This window comes from Vidua macroura, chromosome 4, assembly GCF_024509145.1.
Source record: "Vidua macroura isolate BioBank_ID:100142 chromosome 4, ASM2450914v1, whole genome shotgun sequence".
NCBI lineage: Eukaryota > Metazoa > Chordata > Aves > Passeriformes > Viduidae > Vidua > Vidua macroura.
In genome coordinates, this window is record NC_071574.1 from 3,881,417 (window position 1) to 3,899,641 (window position 18,225).

The following is an 18,225-nucleotide window of genomic DNA, read 5'->3' on the forward strand; positions in this document are numbered from 1 at the left end:
CTGAGAATCTTCACTTTCCTCCCTACCTGCTGGTGGGCACTCGCCTCTTGTAGTTACAGATGGGCTTATACAACTGCATAACAGTGCTTGCTACTGATCCTAATTTCAGTGTAATTTGAGAAGCAATACATAAAGTGTCGTAGTGTTCTATTTAGGGCTGGATAATGATACATTTGCTGTAGCCTGTGGAAAAGCCAAATGCCCTGTGCTGAAAATGCTATGTGTTAATCTCCATGTGCTGGTCTATAGGCCAATCTTATTATCTCCTTTCTTCAGCTTAGAAACCAAGTTGATCTTGGGAACCAGCACGCTTATTAACTATGACACTGCAGCGAGGCTCCACTTCCACCTCCCGTGTGTTCCCTGCCCAATGTACAGATGAGGCACCCCTTTGTTGCAAGGCAGATTTGGTGAGGGAAAAATGTGTGCAGGGCTGTTGTGTGAGGCTGTGGCACTGGCAAGGGCGGGTGGGACATTTCTGTACTTTGGTGCTGAAAGACAGCAAATGCGGGAGGCTCTTGGAATTGTCTCAGCCGAGCAAGGAACACCTTGCCGCACCCTGCTGTAGTGGAGGAGTCCTCCCATGCAGGATTTCTCTGGGTGCACGTCTCTTCCCACTGGCTCCAGGCTGCTGTGGGCACCTCTGCCAGTCCCGGCCGGGTTGGAGGAAGCCGAAGGTAACTGAGCGGAGCTGGTACTCAGGAGAGGCAGGCAGAACCCCAGCACAACCCGGTGAGCATCGCTTCCACTTGCCCGTGGTGGACTGTGCTCTGCTCCCAGCCAAGCCTTGAGACGTTCCAGGGGAGAAGCGTGAGTGCGCTACTACTCGTTATTTTTTTTTTTTTTTTTTTTTAATGCGATCACGTTATTGTACGGCCTTTGGGAGGGGCTGGGTGGAGGCGGGCTGGGGATCGTCCTCGATCGCCGTCCGCCCAGGGGGATGGAGTTTCCAGAGCATCCCCTCCCTCCGTCCCATCCCGTCGCTGCTCTCCCCTGGGGTGGCGGCTCCCCGCACTTCGCCCCCGCCGGAGCGAGGGCGAGCGGGGCGATCGCCGCGCTTCCCCCGGTCTCTACGCGGCGCGGGGCTGCACCGACCGCGGAGCGGGAGCGGCGAACGAGTGCCGGCCGTGCCGGGAGCAGCACCGCCGCTTCTCCCCGACAGCAACCTGCACGGCTGGGAATAAAACCCCTCACTTCCCGCCGGGAAGGGAGGGCGGTCCAGACTGTGGAGCTTTCCTCCGCTCCGCTTTTTGTCGGGTTTTTTTTTTCCCTTTTCCCCTTTTTATCTTTCCCCCTTTTTTCATTCTCCAGGAGGAGAACGCCCCGAGGGCGCTTTCCGCGCAGTCCCGGGCTCGCCTGGGGGCGCCGGGCGCCGCCGCCGGGACGGAGGGGCGGGATGGCGGCGTCGGCCCGCTGGGTGTTGTGCCTGTGCCTGGGATGGGGCTGCCTGTGCCTGGCTCTGGGGGACGCGCTGCGGCCGCGCCGGGTCGGGCTGCGGCGCCGGGCTGCGCCGGGGGCCGTGCGGAGCAGCCGCGCCCGGGCGGCCGCAGGTGACGACGGCCCGGGGCACCGGCGGCCCGGGCGGCCGGCGGCGGCGGACAGAGTGGCGGAGCACATGCTGCGGCTCTACGAGCAGTACCGCGGCGGCCGGGACCCACCGACACCACCCGGGCCCTGGCTTCGCCGGGGCAACACGGTGCGCGGCTTCCGCCCGCTGCCGGCAGGTGAGTGCGCACCGTGGCCGAGGAACGAGGGGGGGACCCCGTCGGGGCAGGGCTCGGCTCCCGGTGCGGAGCGCTCGGCCGCGGGGCAGCCCCGTGCTCCCTGAGCGGCGGCGTCAGAGCATCGCTGGGGCGGTGCCCGGAGGGCTCGGTGGAGGGAAGAGGTGAGAGAATTGGAGGAGTATCGCTTCCTGCGGGGACTGTCGTGTTTGACGATATGTCCTGTGCTTTAATTATTGCCTTACCGCTTCTGCTCTGCTTGAAGCATCACTGTCATCACGATGGCTGAGTACAGTGCGAGGGAGGTGGAGCAATTAGCGGATCTTCCCCGGAGTCCCACGTTTGTTAGTGGTGTTTTGCACGTGTAGCTTCGCTTGGAGCCAAGGGCTGATTTGTGCGTGAGGGAGCCGTGACATGGTTTGGGGTTTACTGACAATGAGATGCAGTGGCAGAGGAGTTCAGCAGAAGCACAACTTAGGTGTCATAAATACTTCATCTAGGCATCTTTGGAAGGGGCGCTTATGTCTCTCCGTGATTACACACACTGGCATGCGCAGGTAGATGGGTGGAAATGTAAAAACATTTTCTGTAAGGGAGGGGGATGTGTTTAACATGCCAGCATCTCAAAAGAACCATGTCCTAGCAGAAAGAGAAGAAGTCACTATCTAGGTGCTAATCCTAACCCTTCCCTCTTGTGGTTTTTGTGCATGTGAGCTCCACAAGAGCTAAACGGAATGGCCAGAACCCAAAAATGAGCATCGCTGGCATGCCCTTCCCTTATCTGCTGCACCCCAAAACCTTGCTGTGTGTTGGACAGCTGTCACAGCACGTGCAGAAGCCCCATTTGCCAGTCTCTTCTTTACACTGGTGCACTGACCCAGTAGCTTTTTCCTAGACAAGCGTCTATCAGTAAAAAGGAGAGCTGTCTGTGAGTTTCAGTGACTTGCTTCAAGTCCTTCCTGTCCTCGGAAAGAGAGCTGTGGGTGGCAGGCTTCCTTGCTTCTTCAAAAGCAGAAATGTCTTTTATAAGGCAGTTCTGTGCAGAGATCAAATACAATGAGGAATCAGTGGCTTTGGTGTCTTAGGTTTCAACCCTGCAAGTATTTGTGGCCACGGGAGAGGCTTTAGAGGAGTAATTACCCTGGGTTTGGAGCATTGAGAGCCAGGACTCCCCAGCTGCTGCTCTTACTGAAGAGCTCTCTTGCCTTTCCAACCTGACTTGTTGGCTCTGTGAAGTCTCATGTCCATAACTGATGCTGAATTAAGCCTACCAAGAGAGGGGAGGATATAATATTCACTACAGCTCACACCCCCCAAAAAGGGGAGGTTGTTAATGACCCTAGAAGAGCAATATTTGCTCTGTTATACATATCTGATTAAAGCCATTTATTGCTCTAAACCTAGAATGTTGTTGGTTGAAATTCCATCTCTGTGGTCTTTCTGATTATATTTGTACTCTCACTTGATGTTGAGTGGCAGCAGTCCTATAAACACAGTGCTTGTTAATCCCTTTCCTCCTCCTCCAATACTTTCACAGATCAAGTGCCAAAGCAATAAATTGGTTTTAAAAATTGTTGACACTTTAATTAGTACTTATGCAAAATATTTAACCAGTTAGCTGTTGTCTTTCTCTTGCTGTTGGCAGCAGCAGCAGCTTATTTTTTGTGGTTATTGATGGCAGAAAAGTCGGTTTCCAGAAAGCCCTTATATTTGATGCGCCTCAGGGTGGTGGGTGCAATGGAAAGACTTTTTCTGACTTCTTCCTTGGGCCCAACTGCCTGACAAGGCCTGCCATGAAAATGGCACATCCAGCAGTATTTCCCTTTCAAGGTACTTTGTCTCTAGATCCTCTGCTTTGACTGCTGCACTCCTTGGCTCCAAATTTCAGTCTTCCACGGGCTTCCCCTTGTCCTTAATGGGACGCATAAGTTAATTCAATATGTGACATTGCTATTACTCTTTCACATTTTACCAGTCCCTTTGCCGGCCCCTTCAGGACTCAGCTTTTTGTCTGCTAGGAGCAGAAGTTCCCCAGAAATCCTCCTGTGTCTCCTACATCTACAGCAAGAGGTCTTGAAGCAAATTTTCAGTGGTTTCATTTGCAGTTTAACTTTGCAACTTAGTCTGACATTTTCAGGAGAGAAACTTCCTTTTCTGAAGCACAAATTTTCTGAACTCTCAAATGTAGCTGTGAAACCTTTCTGTCCTTGCTTTTCCTCTGCAGGGGCTTCTGCTTCTTCTGCAGCACATGGGAAAGGCCCTTCCCAAATCTCCCAGGTAACCCAGCAGACCAATTTTTGAGACTCTGGAGTGTTGTGTGATGAGACCAAAGGCTCATAGGATTTGTTGAAACTCATCCCTTTTTCTAGTCAAAGAACAGTGGTGTCGCATGTGGCAGCTTTGGCCCTGTTACCAACAGCCAGCAAAACCCAGCTAAGACTGACTAATCAAAACAAGCATCCTTAAAAGCAAGTTTCTCTTTCTGTGGCTCAGTTCTCTGAGGGGATGGGACCAGAGCTTCAGCCCTGTGTGGCACCTCTTTGAAGCCTCCATCCCACACTGCCCTCAAATCTCTCATGCACCAAACTTCACAACCAGGCTGGACAGTTGCTTGTTTGGGCTGGGGGTTTTGTCCGTTGATTTTGATGAATGTTCATGCGATCATTCAGGTAAATTTGTTTCCTGTTAATCTTGCTAAATTATCTGAGAGTATAATTGTGCAGTTTAAATAGCTCAGAGAAAGGAACCTTTGCCTGTGACAAAGCTGAAACGAAACCCCAGGCCTGAAATCCATGAGGAGTGCAGTAATGATGTACATCTTCCTCAGAGTGTTTAGTTACACTTTAACACTGTTCTCTCTCATGGACTTAACTGCTGTAATTTGTTTCTCTGTGTTTGAGTCAAGGGATGTTCAGCCTGTGATTTCTGCTGCAGCTCTTCTCACTGTTGCAGGACATTTCTGGGATGATTCTGGTAGTCCTTGTGTTGCTTTGGACAGGCATTTTTCAGTTCTTTACCTGTGGGTGCCACAGGACTGAGTGGTTTTCCATCCGTTGTGGCTCTAAAAGACGTATAGGAAGGAGGTCAGGTGATCTGTGAGCCACAATGGAACAGTCGGGCAGTTCTGGCAAGGGAACTCTGAAGCTGTGGTCCTGCCCGTGCAGCAGTGTCTGTACACGATTGTTCTCTTCTCCTGAAAGAGACCTGAGCAGAAATCTGCTTACCCTCAGCACTGCCTCTGGAGGTGTGCTGCTCGCTGCCCAGGCTCAGGATTTGGAGGTCAGATACAGCACGAAAAAATAAAAGAGAGCGGAAAGATAAAAGCCTCAAATGCAGATTAGGTTTGCTTCTGAAAGCATTTTTAATCCTAGCATCACTTAAGGAACACGGCTTGCAAATGAGTCCTGACTTTAATTGGAAGGTCCTCCTAATGGTGTTATAGTGTAGCTATACAGTCAGAAATTACTTTAAACTCTTTTTTATTGACTGAAGTTCAAGTAATTTCAGGTATTACACCTGCCCCTAGGCCAATTCTTGTGGTTTTAGAACTATGTTCTCCTCCCTTTCCAAAGGCCTTTCTTTCCTTTGTTGTGGTGCAAAGTGCCCACGCAAACAGGGGAAATGGAGCAAACACAGGGAAAGCAGAGCCTCACCAGCTGCCATCAGCCTGCAGAAACCAGTCCAGGCCAAATTCTGGCCCCTCTGAGCACCAGTAGTATCAGGGGTTCTTTGCAACAAGAGCTTTAAAAATATTCAGTCAGGGGACTTCTGTTTTTTTTGTTCTGTGTGTTTCTTCGGTTTGTATTTTTTTTTTCTGCACTGCTGTAAACACAATGCAAGCAGTAGCATCCTGGTATTTTTCAGGAACTTGACAAACATTAAGCTATGATTTGGGCGGATGGGCCCAAATCTGCAAACCTCTGAGGCAAATGGGCAGGATCTGTAGGTTTGGCCCCTCAGGACTGAATTTTCTGTCTTCTGTCACTGTGTGTCTCACAGCAGTGCCATGCACATGAGCCACCTGTGTTCGCAGCTCCCAGCCGGTCCCTGTTTCTAGAACACATTGCTTCAGCATGAGGAGCAGTGGCATCAGAGGACAGGCTGTGCACAAGTTGCTTTTCACCCCAGCAGCTGAAGTGCAATGAATCGTGGCTGTGAGGAAGAGTGAGGTCGGCTCTTCTGCCCGTATTTGTGTCTACTGTGGATGTACCCCCTTAGCTTGCTTGGCTTGTGCTAGCTTAGATGTTGTGTTTAGTTTTCACACCTGCTGTGGTCCTACTGCTTAAAATATATAGAAAAGAGGACAAGTGAAGCAGCAGCCAAGTAAGAGGAAGATGGGAGAAAAGAGAAAATCTGGCTTCCAAATCTGTTTCTGTTGAGGAACTTGTTCCTGTTTCCAGCTCCGAGTGAACTTTTGTATGTGGGCTGTGAACTGATGAAAACAATGTTTTACACCGGAAACACCGATACATTCTTAACCGGGCCCTGGCACAAGGGCACCTCTTTAACATCTCCTTTAAATGATGGCTAATGGTGACTGTATAACTAAATAGTCCTTGTTATTGCATCCTTTTTCACCCGTGGGATAGATTTGGCAGTCCATAAAAATGTCAGGGCATCCTCTATAAAGGTAAATACACCACATGTTAGCAAACTCATTCCAGCTTATTGATGCCTGAAATCCCCCTTGTGATGGGAATCTGTTTGTGCCGGCAACGTTGCTCTTGACAGACCCACTGCACTTCCTTAAAAATACTTTTTTAATGCCAGTCATAAGCCTGCCTTGCAGCTGTGGGTTGGTGCGGGGAGGCGACAAAGTGTGGGCCATGCCCCTAAGATCCAGCAGGTACAGGTACTTCAGCTGCCATGCCAGGAGCTGGGTTCCAGCTGTTAGTAAACAGTCTGGAATGGTTTCCAGCAGAGCATGTCCTATGAGGCAAAAACAAAGCCTCGTTTCAATGAAATGAAGTTTTCCTGAGCAGAAGATGTGTTCGTAGTTACTTTAAAGTTGCATCTTCCTTGGTGTGCCTGTAATTTTAAAGGGTCATTTCTAGCCCGGGGAACACTTATTTCAGTGCAATGCTCACACCTGGGAGTCAGGTATCGGTGTCGCACAAGTGGTGTACTGGACCCGGTACTCCCAAATTTTGATGGAACCCCAGGTCATGCAGTTGGGTTTCTTGAGGCAGAATCTAGTGAATCCACAGATGTCTGTGCAGGCCTCTAGTAACTGTTTTTGAGACGATTTTGGAGATGAAAGATGGTAGAACTCAGAGCCGCTGAAGCTTGGAGGTGATAGTGTAGGAAAATAGCACCATCTACTGCAAGTGCTTTGTCTTGGCACAGAGCTACAGGCTGGAATTTAGCTTTTAACCAGAACTACAGACTCCCTCTCTGTCTGCCCCATGCTGTCCAGAATTTCTTGATGAACAAAAGTAGCTTCCTTTGTCTTCCAATACAATATGCCAGTTTAGAACAGGCAGGATTTTTTAAGAGGCATTGGTAATAAAAATTAAGATGAAAACTTGTCCTTCAACATACAGCAGTGATTCAAATAGTAACTTCTTAAACAGGTGCCCATGAGACACCTGTCAGAATTCTGGCTTCTAAGACTGGTCTGCTCAGTGCTCTGCTAAATTACATATTAACCTTATTACATCAGTGGTTACAAAGCAAGCAGAGATCAGGTCCTCGTGTATGCCTAGTACAAGTGTAGTCAAGAGCTGGTTTTGGCTTGAGGAATAAAAGGCAGGATGGAATTCCAGGTAAATCTAGTTCCCTAGGCATCTGTTATAGTGGTACGTGAGATTTCAGCATGTGGCAAGTTACCTATGTGCTCTGCTGTCAGATTAGGCTGAATGTGTAAACAAAGATGATTCCTTAGATGATTTGGCCTTTGCACTGTTTTGGCCCTGTTCTCCTGAAGAAGACGTGCAGACATTCCGCTGAAGAAGTTTTTTTCCATAATTCTATGAAGCAGTGCATCTACTAGGTCAGGGAGAAGGTTCTCTTTCTAGTGGGACCAATTCCTGCTTTTTTAACATACTGATTGGAATATTATGACACAAAAATGTTCAAAAGAGGAGGAAGCTGCTTGGATTGCTGGGGTAGGGATGGGGCAGCACCGGGAGAGTCCAGGCTTTTGCCACACTTACCTGAATGGCACTGGCCATAGGGATATTGCAGGCTGGAGGCGCTGAATGTCACACAGAACATGAAATTGTCAATGTCTGTGAAAGGTGAGTATTGGAAATGGTGTTTTTACTTGCCTGGGCAAGGGACTTCCTACCTTGTGTAGAAGGTGGGAGTGGTGCATGGTGGGACTGGTCCATGGCCATCTCTGTGCTTGTCATTGCTTGGACTGACCCTTTGGAGAGGCTTATCACATGCTGTGGTGTCCAAAATGCATTTAATTCTGCATGCCCTCGTTTCCCTAACATGTCAGGTTGTTTCCAGCCCCTTTTGGCAGGGCTGCAGACCATACCTTAGCTATACTGTATTTGAGTTTTCCCTACCAGCTTGGTTTTACAGCTTAACATTCTGATCGGTATTTCTCTTTCTCTGAAGGATGGACATAACCGCAGCACACAGGGAATTTTAAAAGAAAAATTACACCTTCCTCTTGAGCCTTGCTGTTGCACCTTGTGGGGGTTAGTCCCCCACATGTTTTCCAGACCAGCCCGTGTCAGCAGCCCGTCCCTGGGCTCAGGCGCGATACCTGCAGTTAGCTCCACTTCCTGGATTTCGCAGCTGTGGGAAGTGTGCAGTCCTGCTTGGCACAGGCACATCCCAGGCGTAAGAAGGGTTGTCCTTGCCTTGTTCAACCCTGCAAAGACACGACGCGACCTCGCGACACCTCAAATCTGGTTTTTGGATTGGCTTTCTTTGGGCTGCTGGGGATGCTCTAGTACTGTCTGCCAGCCTTCAGCTGTATTAGTAAATACCTTCTAACTCTCACATGAAAATTGACAAAGTGTCCAGGATGGAATGTCTAAATGTACCCAGTGTAACTAATTGTTCTGGAGGGAAACTTTGGGCATGAGTAGTATCTGACTTAGCCAAAAGGCTGTCAGAGCAGCCATGTGTCCCCTCTGGATGAGATTTTTTGATGCCCATATTCTTTTTTTCTGATTACTTCTTTTTCTAGGGAGCCCCGAAGGCCAGGAGATGTACGTTTTTAACTTGACATCACTCACGGAATCTGAAAATGTCTTGTCAGCTTCGGTATATTATTATATTGGTGATCTGCTGCATGTGAAGTGGAACTGTTCCCAGCCCAGTGGCTGTTCTCATCATCGGCAGAGGAAACCTGAAATTCAGATACGTCTTTCAGTTTGGACCTTTCCTTCAGCTGGGAACCCAACTAGAAGCCTGGGACATTTCCTCATAAATGTCTCCTCTGCTTACCAAGATGTCCTTTCCTGGCAGTGGAAGGATATCACTCAGCTCCTGCATGAAGCAAAGCAAAACAACGAGCTGCTGATCAGTGTTAAAATGGATCTGACCAGCCATCATCCCTGGGAAAGAACGTCTTCCTCCTACGAACCCTACATCCTGATTTACGCCAATGATTCTGCTATCTCAGAGCCAGAGAGTGTTGTCTCCACTTTGCGAGGACACCGTCATCCTCTGGCGAGGATCCTTCCCAAGCCAGAGGACCACAGGAGGAGCAGTGTCAACAACCGCCGGAGGAAACGCTCTGCCAGCGTCCTGTTGCCATTGCAGAACAACGAGCTCCCAGGAGCCAAGTACCAGTACAGTGAGGACCAGAGATGGGAAGGCACAAAACCCTACAAGACCTTCCAGCCGCAGCTAGCAGACAGGGCCAGGAGTAAGAAGAAGCAGAGGAAGAGTCATCTCCAGAAGACCCAGACTCTGCAGTTTGATGAGCAAACACTGAAGAAGGCAAGGAGGAAGCAATGGAACGAGCCAAGGAACTGCGCCCGGCGCTATCTCAAGGTGGACTTTGCAGACATCGGCTGGAGCGAGTGGATTATTTCCCCTAAGTCCTTTGATGCTTATTACTGCTCAGGAGAATGCCAATTCCCAATTCCAAAGGTATGGTCTCTATTGATGCTTTTTCACTGTCTGTTACCATAAATGGGGCATTTTGTTTCCCATGTTAGTAAAAGGCAACCAGTGATACAAGCCAGATGTGGAAAACTGTTTGGTAGGCAGCGCTTGTTGTGCCCAAAGGGAGGCCAGAGCCCCACCACAGGTAGAGACAAGGCTGCCCCGAGGGCAGAGAGCTCCAGCTCGGGCAGTGGCAGCTGTGGTTGGGGTGCCACAGAGTCGAGCGAATCACTTCTGATTCACTGCACTGAGGGGATCCAAAAGCAATGGATCCGGGCTCGCTCACTTTCAAAATATCCTCTGGTTGCATGTGAGCAGCAGGGGAGGCTCCCAGCAGGGATGTGCTCCTAGCCCTGTGACCTAGATAGATGAACTCTGCTCCAAATGTCCAGTGTCATTCTTAGCAACACGTAGGTCCTGGAGGCTGCTTAAACTTGGGAGTAGGCCACAGGATTTGAGGCTGGCCCAAAAAGAGGGCTATGCACAAGTAACAGCTGCAGGAAACATCAGTAAATGCAGGGCTCTTGGACTCACTTCAGCATTCCATTCCAGAGTCTTTAGTCCTGCCACAGTGAAGCCAGAGCAGTTGGTTCCAAAATATATGTGGCATTTCAGTGGCTTAAGGAGCCTTTGAAAGTGATGGATGGAAGAATTGCACCAAAGGGGGTGGCACCCAGACAAAGCAAGCTGCAGAAGGAGCTTGGAGGAGAAGACAACTTGCCTACCTCCAGCTCCAGAGGCAGGCCTCAAAGCTGAGCAGCACGGGATCTGCTACTACGGAGACTGTGTTTGCAGAAGGATGCCCTGACCCTCAGGCAGTAACAGACTAGTGTGTGCCTGTGTGTACATCATGTCCCTTTGCTGAGGGCGAGCCCCTGGAGTTAACAACCTGTTGGGTAATGGAGAACAGATGTGCCCCCCCACACCTCCAGATGTGCATTTTTTTAGCCATGCCCTGGTTTGAGTCAGCTGGTTGACTGCTGTTAAACCCACATGTGTTGAGAGCATGACCTGGTGTGGAGCTTGCGGGCTGCAGAGATGCTCTCCTGGTCAGGAATGAGAGCTCATAGGTGTCTTTGTGCACCCTGTTTGTGCCCCAGCTGCAGTGACACTCCGCAGGGCAGCCAGGCTCTCCCGAGGGCCGTGCAGCCTGGCAGGTGCAGCCCCACCGCAGCCAGGCTTGCTCACGGGCTTGGAGGCAGCTTTGGAGGCAGCTCAGCATTTTAATCTCCCCTCTGGGCCTCTCCTGCTTCTCCCCTCTGCTGAGCAAACTCCTGCCTGCCTTTCACGACCGCGTGCTGCACGGAGCATCGGCGGCCCACAGGCAGCGGCCTGACTCACCCCCTGTGCAGGGCACTGTGCAGTTTAGTATGCCCAAGGGGCTTTGGGGTTCCTGAGAAGCATGGGACTTTGGCTTTTGCTCCAGTCACGGTTAAATTCCCCCTAGCTGAAGCTGCTTATCCTTCAGGGTGCAGCTGAAGGACCAGCACAGCGTGCTCAGCACGGGCAGGGGTCAGCGTGCAGGATGTTCTCTGTTGTACCCTACCCAGTCAAACAGAGGTACCTCTCTTAGGACAGCATGTGTCTAGGCTGTTCCCACCGAAAGCCGAGGCTGTGCTTGAAATCCATTCGGTGCTGCTTAGCCTGAAGTTGCTTTGGTGCAATTTAGCTTTTTGGGGCCATGGATTCCATATCTGAAAGAGAAGGTTTATGAGGAGATGTTGCGTGGCATGTTTGGAGTCCTGGTTTTAGTTTTAGTACTACTGGCTACAGGAAATGGGATCTCAGTAGGTGTTCTACCTTTTGGCATGTAATCAGCAGGCTCAGAATAGCTGTTGGGTTCCCAGTTATTTTGGGGAGAATGCTGCCCAGCACCTGAGTAAGGAAACGTAGCTGGGTGCTACCAGAGCTTTCATGTCCCTTTGAAGACAGAAATGATGCAGAAATCTGAGTTGTATGATAATCCAAAATATGTTTTTAAATCCCTGGCTGCTTCTGCTGAGGAGTATAGGTACTCTTGCATTCAAAACAAACTGACAGAAATATCTTTGATCAGCTTAGATGGAGACTTACTACTTCATGTACTAATGTGCTGTGCAAAGGATATGACGAGCTGGAATTCACAGTTATTCCTGCGCTTTTTGCAGGTCCATATCTAACCCTTAAGACTGACTTTTTTCCCAAGAACTAGATCATCTCTCATTGCAGCAAAACTGCAAATTGAACATTTGGCCAAAATGACCTCATTCTGTATATTTCTCAGCGACATGTGATGGGATACACACTGAACTGTTTTGATTCCCCAGATTGTGTGTATAAGAACAACTCTAAAAACCAAAGCAAAAGTCCCTGGCTAAAAGCTATATCTTGTGCATTTTTCATACCCATCTATCTCTTGTACAGATTCTTGGATCAGGAAGTATTTCAGGGTTCAGAGAAAAACTTTGTGATTTTCATTTCTCTGTGTTGGTTTTTTATTTTTATGAACATATTAATGGCTTCTGGTTTTGTGACCAAGCAGTTATCTTAGCAGGCAAATTTGCTTTCTGTTCAGAGCAAACCCAAGTGTGTCCCTTCCCATAAATTTAGGAATCTTTGTCTTTTGAAGTTTATTCCCTGAGGAAAATGTCTCTTTCATATGAGGCACAGCTGTCTTGGACGCTTGCTTCCTCAGCAGTGCCACTGGCTACAGATGCTCCAGCTGAGGGGTCTCTACAGGGGCCTTCAACAAAGCAATTTTATTGTAGAGTACATGAATCCATGGCAATGTGGGTGCAGTAACATGTTTTCTATGTCTTTCTCTTGCAGGCCATGAAGCCATCCAACCATGCCACCATCCAGAGCATTGTGAGAGCTGTCGGAGTCGTCCCCGGCATTCCCGAGCCTTGCTGTGTTCCTGACAAAATGTCTTCTCTTAGTATCTTGTTCTTTGATGAAAACAAGAACGTGGTTCTGAAGGTGTACCCCAACATGACAGTGGAGTCCTGTGCGTGCAGATAACGCCTTGGGAGGCCTTTGGGCAATGCCAGGTGATGGCTTGCTCTTTGGGGAAGGGGGGTGGGCAGGAGTCTCATCATACCTGCTTCGTGTTTGCACTGCCAATGCGTTTCCTTTGGACAAGAAAGAGAAAACATAAAGAAATCCAAGCAATGAGAACAGGAACAGGATGGATTCCAAATAGCAATTCCAAGGAAAGTGAATACAAACTTCATTTGTCCGTGATTCTGACCGAGACACAAGGCTTGGCAATGGGACCTGACTGTACGTGTTGGAAGCGAGAGGTGAAAGAAGAATCTGAAGACTTTTGAGACTGCCCAAAGGACATAGTGATCTATTTTTGTACAAGATTTTGGAAGCAGCGCAGGCTGGTACTTCTTGTCTCTGTTCTAATGGTGACTAATGGCAGGGGGAAGTTAGAAATGTAATAGTCTTCATTTTAAAGCTAAGTTTCTTGCCTTAGGTTTTAGAGTAGTACAGCAAGGTGGCAAAACAAATCTGACATCCTGAAAGCTGTAGATGACTGTGCATCTCCTTGGTATGAGGTTACCCACCTTGTGTGCAAGTTCCTTTCCATTGACACGTACTCTGTAATTCAGCTCTTGGGAGCTCAGCGGCACAGGAGCTCAAAGCAGGACTGCTGAGTGCATCACTCTGACTTCTGCTACGGAAACTCAGCAGGCCAGGGCTGTGGGAATGCCACTCTCAGTCAAGTGTCCGAATGACTTGGTCACCACGTGTCCCAGAACACACTTGCAAATAATCTGTGGGGTGTCTGCCTGCGAGGGCGCTGTGGCCAGGTTGCGCAGTGGCCTCTTCTCCCAGGTAACAAGCGATGGGACCAGAGGTCATAGCCTCAAGCTGCGCCACAGGAGGGTCAGGCTGGACATTAGGAAGAATTTCTTCATGGGAAGGATGGTCAGGCAGTGTAAGGGGCTGCCCAGGGAGGAGCTAGAGTCACCCTCTATGGAGCTGTTCAGGAGAGGACTGGATGGGGTACTCCGTGCTCTGATTTAGCCAGCAAGGTGGTGATTCGGTTCTTCTGTACTCTGGGGGCCCTGAACTCATCAGCAGTAGTGCCACTCCTGGGACTGGGCTGCTCCCAAAGATTGGCACCCTCAGTTGAGGAGAGGCATGTGAATTTGCAGGATCAGTTGTTTAGTTGCTCCTCTTTCCGTGTAAAACCAGCATTTTAAAATGATTTCTGGGGAAAGGTTTATCTGTGTAGAGTCTGTCAATTTAAAAAAGTGAAAATCACCCCCAAAAAAGGAAAAGTTATTTTGTATATGGAAAGAAACTTTTACAGATGCTTCTAATTTATTTTATATCCATGGCCCTACTAATGTATCCTCCTTTATCTCAGCCATGCAGTTTTCTCTGTCAGTGCAAAGATGAACTGCCAGGACTGTAGGAGAGCTCCAAAGGACAGGTGTGCCCACAGTGTGAAGGGCATGTCTCACTGCTGATGGATAAGCTTGTCTGGTCTGTGTTGTTTTCCTTCAGTAATGCGGACGTTGTGCTTGGAATTCCAGAGAAGTGTAAAATAAAATGACTTTAAAATGAAAATCCATGTCTTCCTGTATGGCACTCAGACATTTCCAAGAACATTCAAGGCTGCCAGGCAGAGCCTTTCCGGGGAAACAAAACCTGCAGTTTCTTCCACCTCGGCCCTGTGGGGCAGCGCAGCAGAGGGGGGAGCAGCACCTGAGCAGGTGGGGCAGTGCTGGGGTGCAGGGAAGATGTGGCTGGGGCTGGAGGCAGAGCTTGCAGGCTTCTCACATTTAAATGAAGGTGGAAAGCTGAGCTCCAAAAGGAAGGAACCAGAAACTGCTTCTGATAAATCCATAAGTATGGGAGGCCATATGAAGCTCACTGCTGTAAGCAGCCAGTAACTTCCACAGATATTTTAACTATTAAAAATGGTGACTTGTATTTTCTCTGGGCACAAATTACTTGGCTCTCCCATGCAGGATTCACTGAGGCTGTGAATTGCAATCCAGAGCATCTTCAGTCTTCTGGTGCTTGGGGCTGTGGCAGAAAACAACCCAGGCTGTCCACCCCGGTTCTGGATGTGCATTTCCACAGTTCCTCAGAGTGGGAAAAGGCCAAGAGGGGGGTGGGAAGGGCTTTCTCCCAGGCGTGGGCATCCTCAAGACACCTCTAGTTTGGTTTTTAAATGTTTGTTGTCTTTTGTTTCCCAGCCCAGGGCTAAACTGGGGAAAAGGTGGAGAGAGTAGCAAGCTGGGACTCCCATGTTTAGATCCATCCTTGGATTCCAGATTTTCCCGGTGGGTCTGTGCTGGCCAAAGGAAGGAGATGTTGGGAGTACCTGTTTGTTCACCTGTTGAGCTTGGAGGAGACACTGAGCATGAAATTGCAGGGAACCTGCACTTGTGTAGTGACTGGAGGAGAAGCATCTTGCCCGTCATCCCCCCACTGGCATGTGCAGTGGTTGTTTCTCCTCTGGGTCCTTGTTTCCCTCTGTGTCTCTGTATCCTTGCCCTGTGTTTGGCACTCTGTTTTTTATTCTGTCCTTCTCCATGCCTCGCTTGTGTTCCTTTTTAATCTCTGTGGCTCTGTGGTGCTCCCCGTGCCATTGTTCCTCATGTGATCCTTGCATCCCGGTCTCTTCCTGTTCTTTTTTAGTCCCTCTCTATCATACTGCCCATCCCAGTTTTTTTTTTTTTGTTGGGTTTGTTTTTTTTTTTTTTTTTTGTGGTGGTGGGGAGTGGTTTCCAATTTCATTCTGCACCCCATTCTTCTTTTCCTTCCTGTGTCCTCTCTGCTTCCACTCCCTCTTTCTGTCCCTCGCCTGTGACAGCGAGCCTGGGGAGGAACTTCAAGCCTTCTGGGGGCTGTCCCCCTTTCTTGTTGCGGCAGAGTCCCTTTTGGGGGGGATGTACATGTGGAAAGGGATTGAAGGAAGTGCTGCGCTGCTCTCCAGGGCAGTTTGACTCGTTCTGTGCCTTCTTTGGGGGCCAGGAAAAGGGGGTGAAGACTCAGGGCTCTGATGTCATTTGGGACACCCCAAGGTCCCTAGGAGGGGGAGCCACACTGCGGTGGAGGAGCAGGTGAGTGGCAATTGAGGGGGGGTCATGCTGGGTGCCGTCCCCAGAGGGACCCAAAGCTGCCAGAAAATTCCCAGGGGAGGGGTGTGTGTAGAATACTAAAACCTGGCAAGTGTTTCGTTCTTGTAGGTATTGGTAAAGAATAGGAATTTTTATCTCAATTCATTTTGCAAGAAACCCAGAGCAGTCCCAAGTGTGAGTTGTGAGGATGAGGAGGGGGGGGCTTCTGCTGGGGGCTCTTTTTAGGGGTTTTGCCTCAGCTCACTTTTGCATGGAACTGCTGGAGGAGAGGAGTTTATGGGGGGCTTCCAGGGCTGTCTCATGGAAGGACGGCGAGAGCTTCTGACAGGGTCCAGGGGATCACCTGGATATGCACTTGCATACGTGGAGCATTGCTCAAAGGAGATGCCCAGGGACAAACCTTTGTGCCAGGAAGCAGCAGCCAAACAGGTGAGCCGGTGTGCATTTGTAGCAGGGACTTCTTTCCCTTTTAAGTTTCATCTTGCCAATCCCTCCCCGGTGCCCCTAGGAAAAAAAAAAAAAAAAGGGTTATGAGGAGAAAAGAAATTCAAATTGAGAGAAGCAACTCTTCTTCCATTATTTTCTGTGATTGAAACTGGGAGGGATCTCCCTTCACTTGTGGTTTTGAGGGTATTGATTGAAGGAAAACCACCTTCCAGGGTGTTAGGGGTATCAGAGAGGTGTCAGGGAATCCCTGTGTTCTATTTTAAATGGAAGGGGGAAAATATTGTCGTATGATGGGTTTGACTTGAGGGTAGCCCCCCCATTTTCATCTTCCTAAGGTTTGAATGGAGGGGGCAGCCCTGTTGTCCCTCCTTTAAAAGGGTTTGGATTGAAGTAAAAATCCCCCTTTTACCATCATTTGAGGAAAACCCCTTTTCCTGCTATTTTAGGGGATAAAATTGAGGGGGAGAACACATTTATTTGCCCTTGTTGAAGTGAGGTGAGCACCTGAGTGTGGCGTCAGTTTCGGGGGTTGAATTGAAGGAAGCTGCAGCTCTCGCAGCGTTTGAAGGGTTGAAATCGGGGTGTGCCCGCTGCATTGGAGGGCGCTTCCTCTGCCCCTGGCCCGGCACCAAAAGTTGTGGCGCGGGAGCTGCTGGCGTTGCCTGGGGAGCTGCCGAGGTGGAAGGGGAATTGGGCGCGGCCGGGCTGCCGCGGGACTGCCAGAGCCGCGCCGGAGCGAGGCGTGCGGAGCCGAGGGGAGCTTTGCCGGCCCGGCGGGCGGGAGACGCGGAGCGGGCGCTGCGCCGGTGCCGGCCGCTCCGGGCGCGGGGTTCGGGCGGGGATCTTCCCCCTGGGCCCGGTGCCGGCCCCGCCGGGCAGGGGGAGCGGGCGGGGGGCTCCCGGCGCGGCGCCGCCTCTGCCCGCCGCGGGAGCCGCTTTCCCGCCGGGAGCCGCGCTCCGCCCGCTGCCGGCAGCGCGGCTTTTCATTTTCCGAAGTTCCCTTACCTCGTGGTTTCGAGGTGGTTCTTAGGGATTTATTGTATCGTTTCATGCTGTTCGTAGTTGGTGTGTGATACGGGAAATTGTGTACTTCTTGAATGTTACAGTTCTAGCTTCACGTGCCGATGATATTTTTTTGAATTGAGTTTTGTTGTTGGATTTTTTTTTTTTATTATGTTTCTAAAGGATATGTTTTTTAAGGTTCACAATGGTTTTTGTGGGTCGCAGCATGAAGCAGAGGGTAGGCTTTCAATTTTGTTGTTGTGGCTTTTATTAGCGTGAGTACGTAGTGCTGGTTTTGGTGGGTTTGAGGTAGTGTCCCGTAGATAATAGTGAGGTTTTTGCATTATTTTTAAATCGCATTATTGTTTAGTATATTATAGGGGTTTTATGGATTTGGTTTGTTTGATTGTAGTGTACGTTTTATGGTTACGGATCATTTGGGAGATATCGTTTATGGTTATATTTATCTTTTGGCGTCGTGTTTATTTCTAGGTGGTATTTTTATTTTGACGGTTTGAGGCATTATGGATTCATTGAGTTAGGAATAATTTTTTTTTGTTGTTAATTGAAGTTTTTTTGTATTATTTTCATTTTTGTAGTTTGATGTATTTGGTTGTTTTTTATTAGTTTTATTTTTGGGAAGAAGGGTAGTTACAGGGTGGATTTTTTAATGTAGTTTTTTTATTTTGGTAGTGATTTTTTTACTTTTTAGTAGTTTAGGATTTTAAAATCATTAATTAATTTGGTGGGCTTTTTAGTTAATTTTATGGAGTATTGGTTTTTATAATTTACTGCAAAGATTTGGTTATTTTTTTTTTTTAGTAATGTTCAGGGTCAGTTGTACGGTTTGGAGTCTAGTGAGTTGGATTTTTTTTTTTTTTAGTGTTTTTTCTGAT

At 49.1% G+C, this 18,225-nt stretch overlaps 2 protein-coding genes across 4 annotated transcripts in view; one reads left to right on the forward strand and one right to left on the reverse strand.

Annotated features, from left to right (window-relative positions):
• Nucleotides 1-427: 427 nt before the first annotated feature.
• Nucleotides 428-14,357, forward strand: BMP3 (bone morphogenetic protein 3). 3 transcript variants are annotated; one of them, XM_053976412.1, is made up of 5 exons: nucleotides 428-467; nucleotides 628-810; nucleotides 1,312-1,724; nucleotides 8,869-9,779; nucleotides 12,603-14,357. In XM_053976412.1, the coding sequence occupies exons 3-5, from the start codon at nucleotides 1,397-1,399 to the stop codon at nucleotides 12,792-12,794; spliced, it is 1,431 nt and encodes a 476-aa protein (XP_053832387.1). In that variant the 5' UTR covers nucleotides 428-467; nucleotides 628-810; nucleotides 1,312-1,396; the 3' UTR covers nucleotides 12,795-14,357. The 3 variants fall into 3 exon arrangements, with proteins under 3 accessions (XP_053832387.1, XP_053832385.1, XP_053832384.1); XM_053976410.1 differs by having other exon boundaries at nucleotides 453-810; XM_053976409.1 differs by lacking the exons at nucleotides 428-467; nucleotides 628-810 and having other exon boundaries at nucleotides 879-1,724.
• A 1,127-nt stretch (nucleotides 14,358-15,484) lies between these two features.
• The window catches only part of KLHL8 (kelch like family member 8), a 59,169-nt gene continuing 56,428 nt past the window's right edge, over nucleotides 15,485-18,225 (reverse strand). The window contains exon 10 of the mRNA XM_053975189.1: nucleotides 15,485-16,384. Within this exon, the coding sequence (XP_053831164.1) occupies nucleotides 16,357-16,384 (28 nt within the window). The 3' untranslated portion in view covers nucleotides 15,485-16,356. The remainder of the gene's footprint in view (nucleotides 16,385-18,225) is intronic.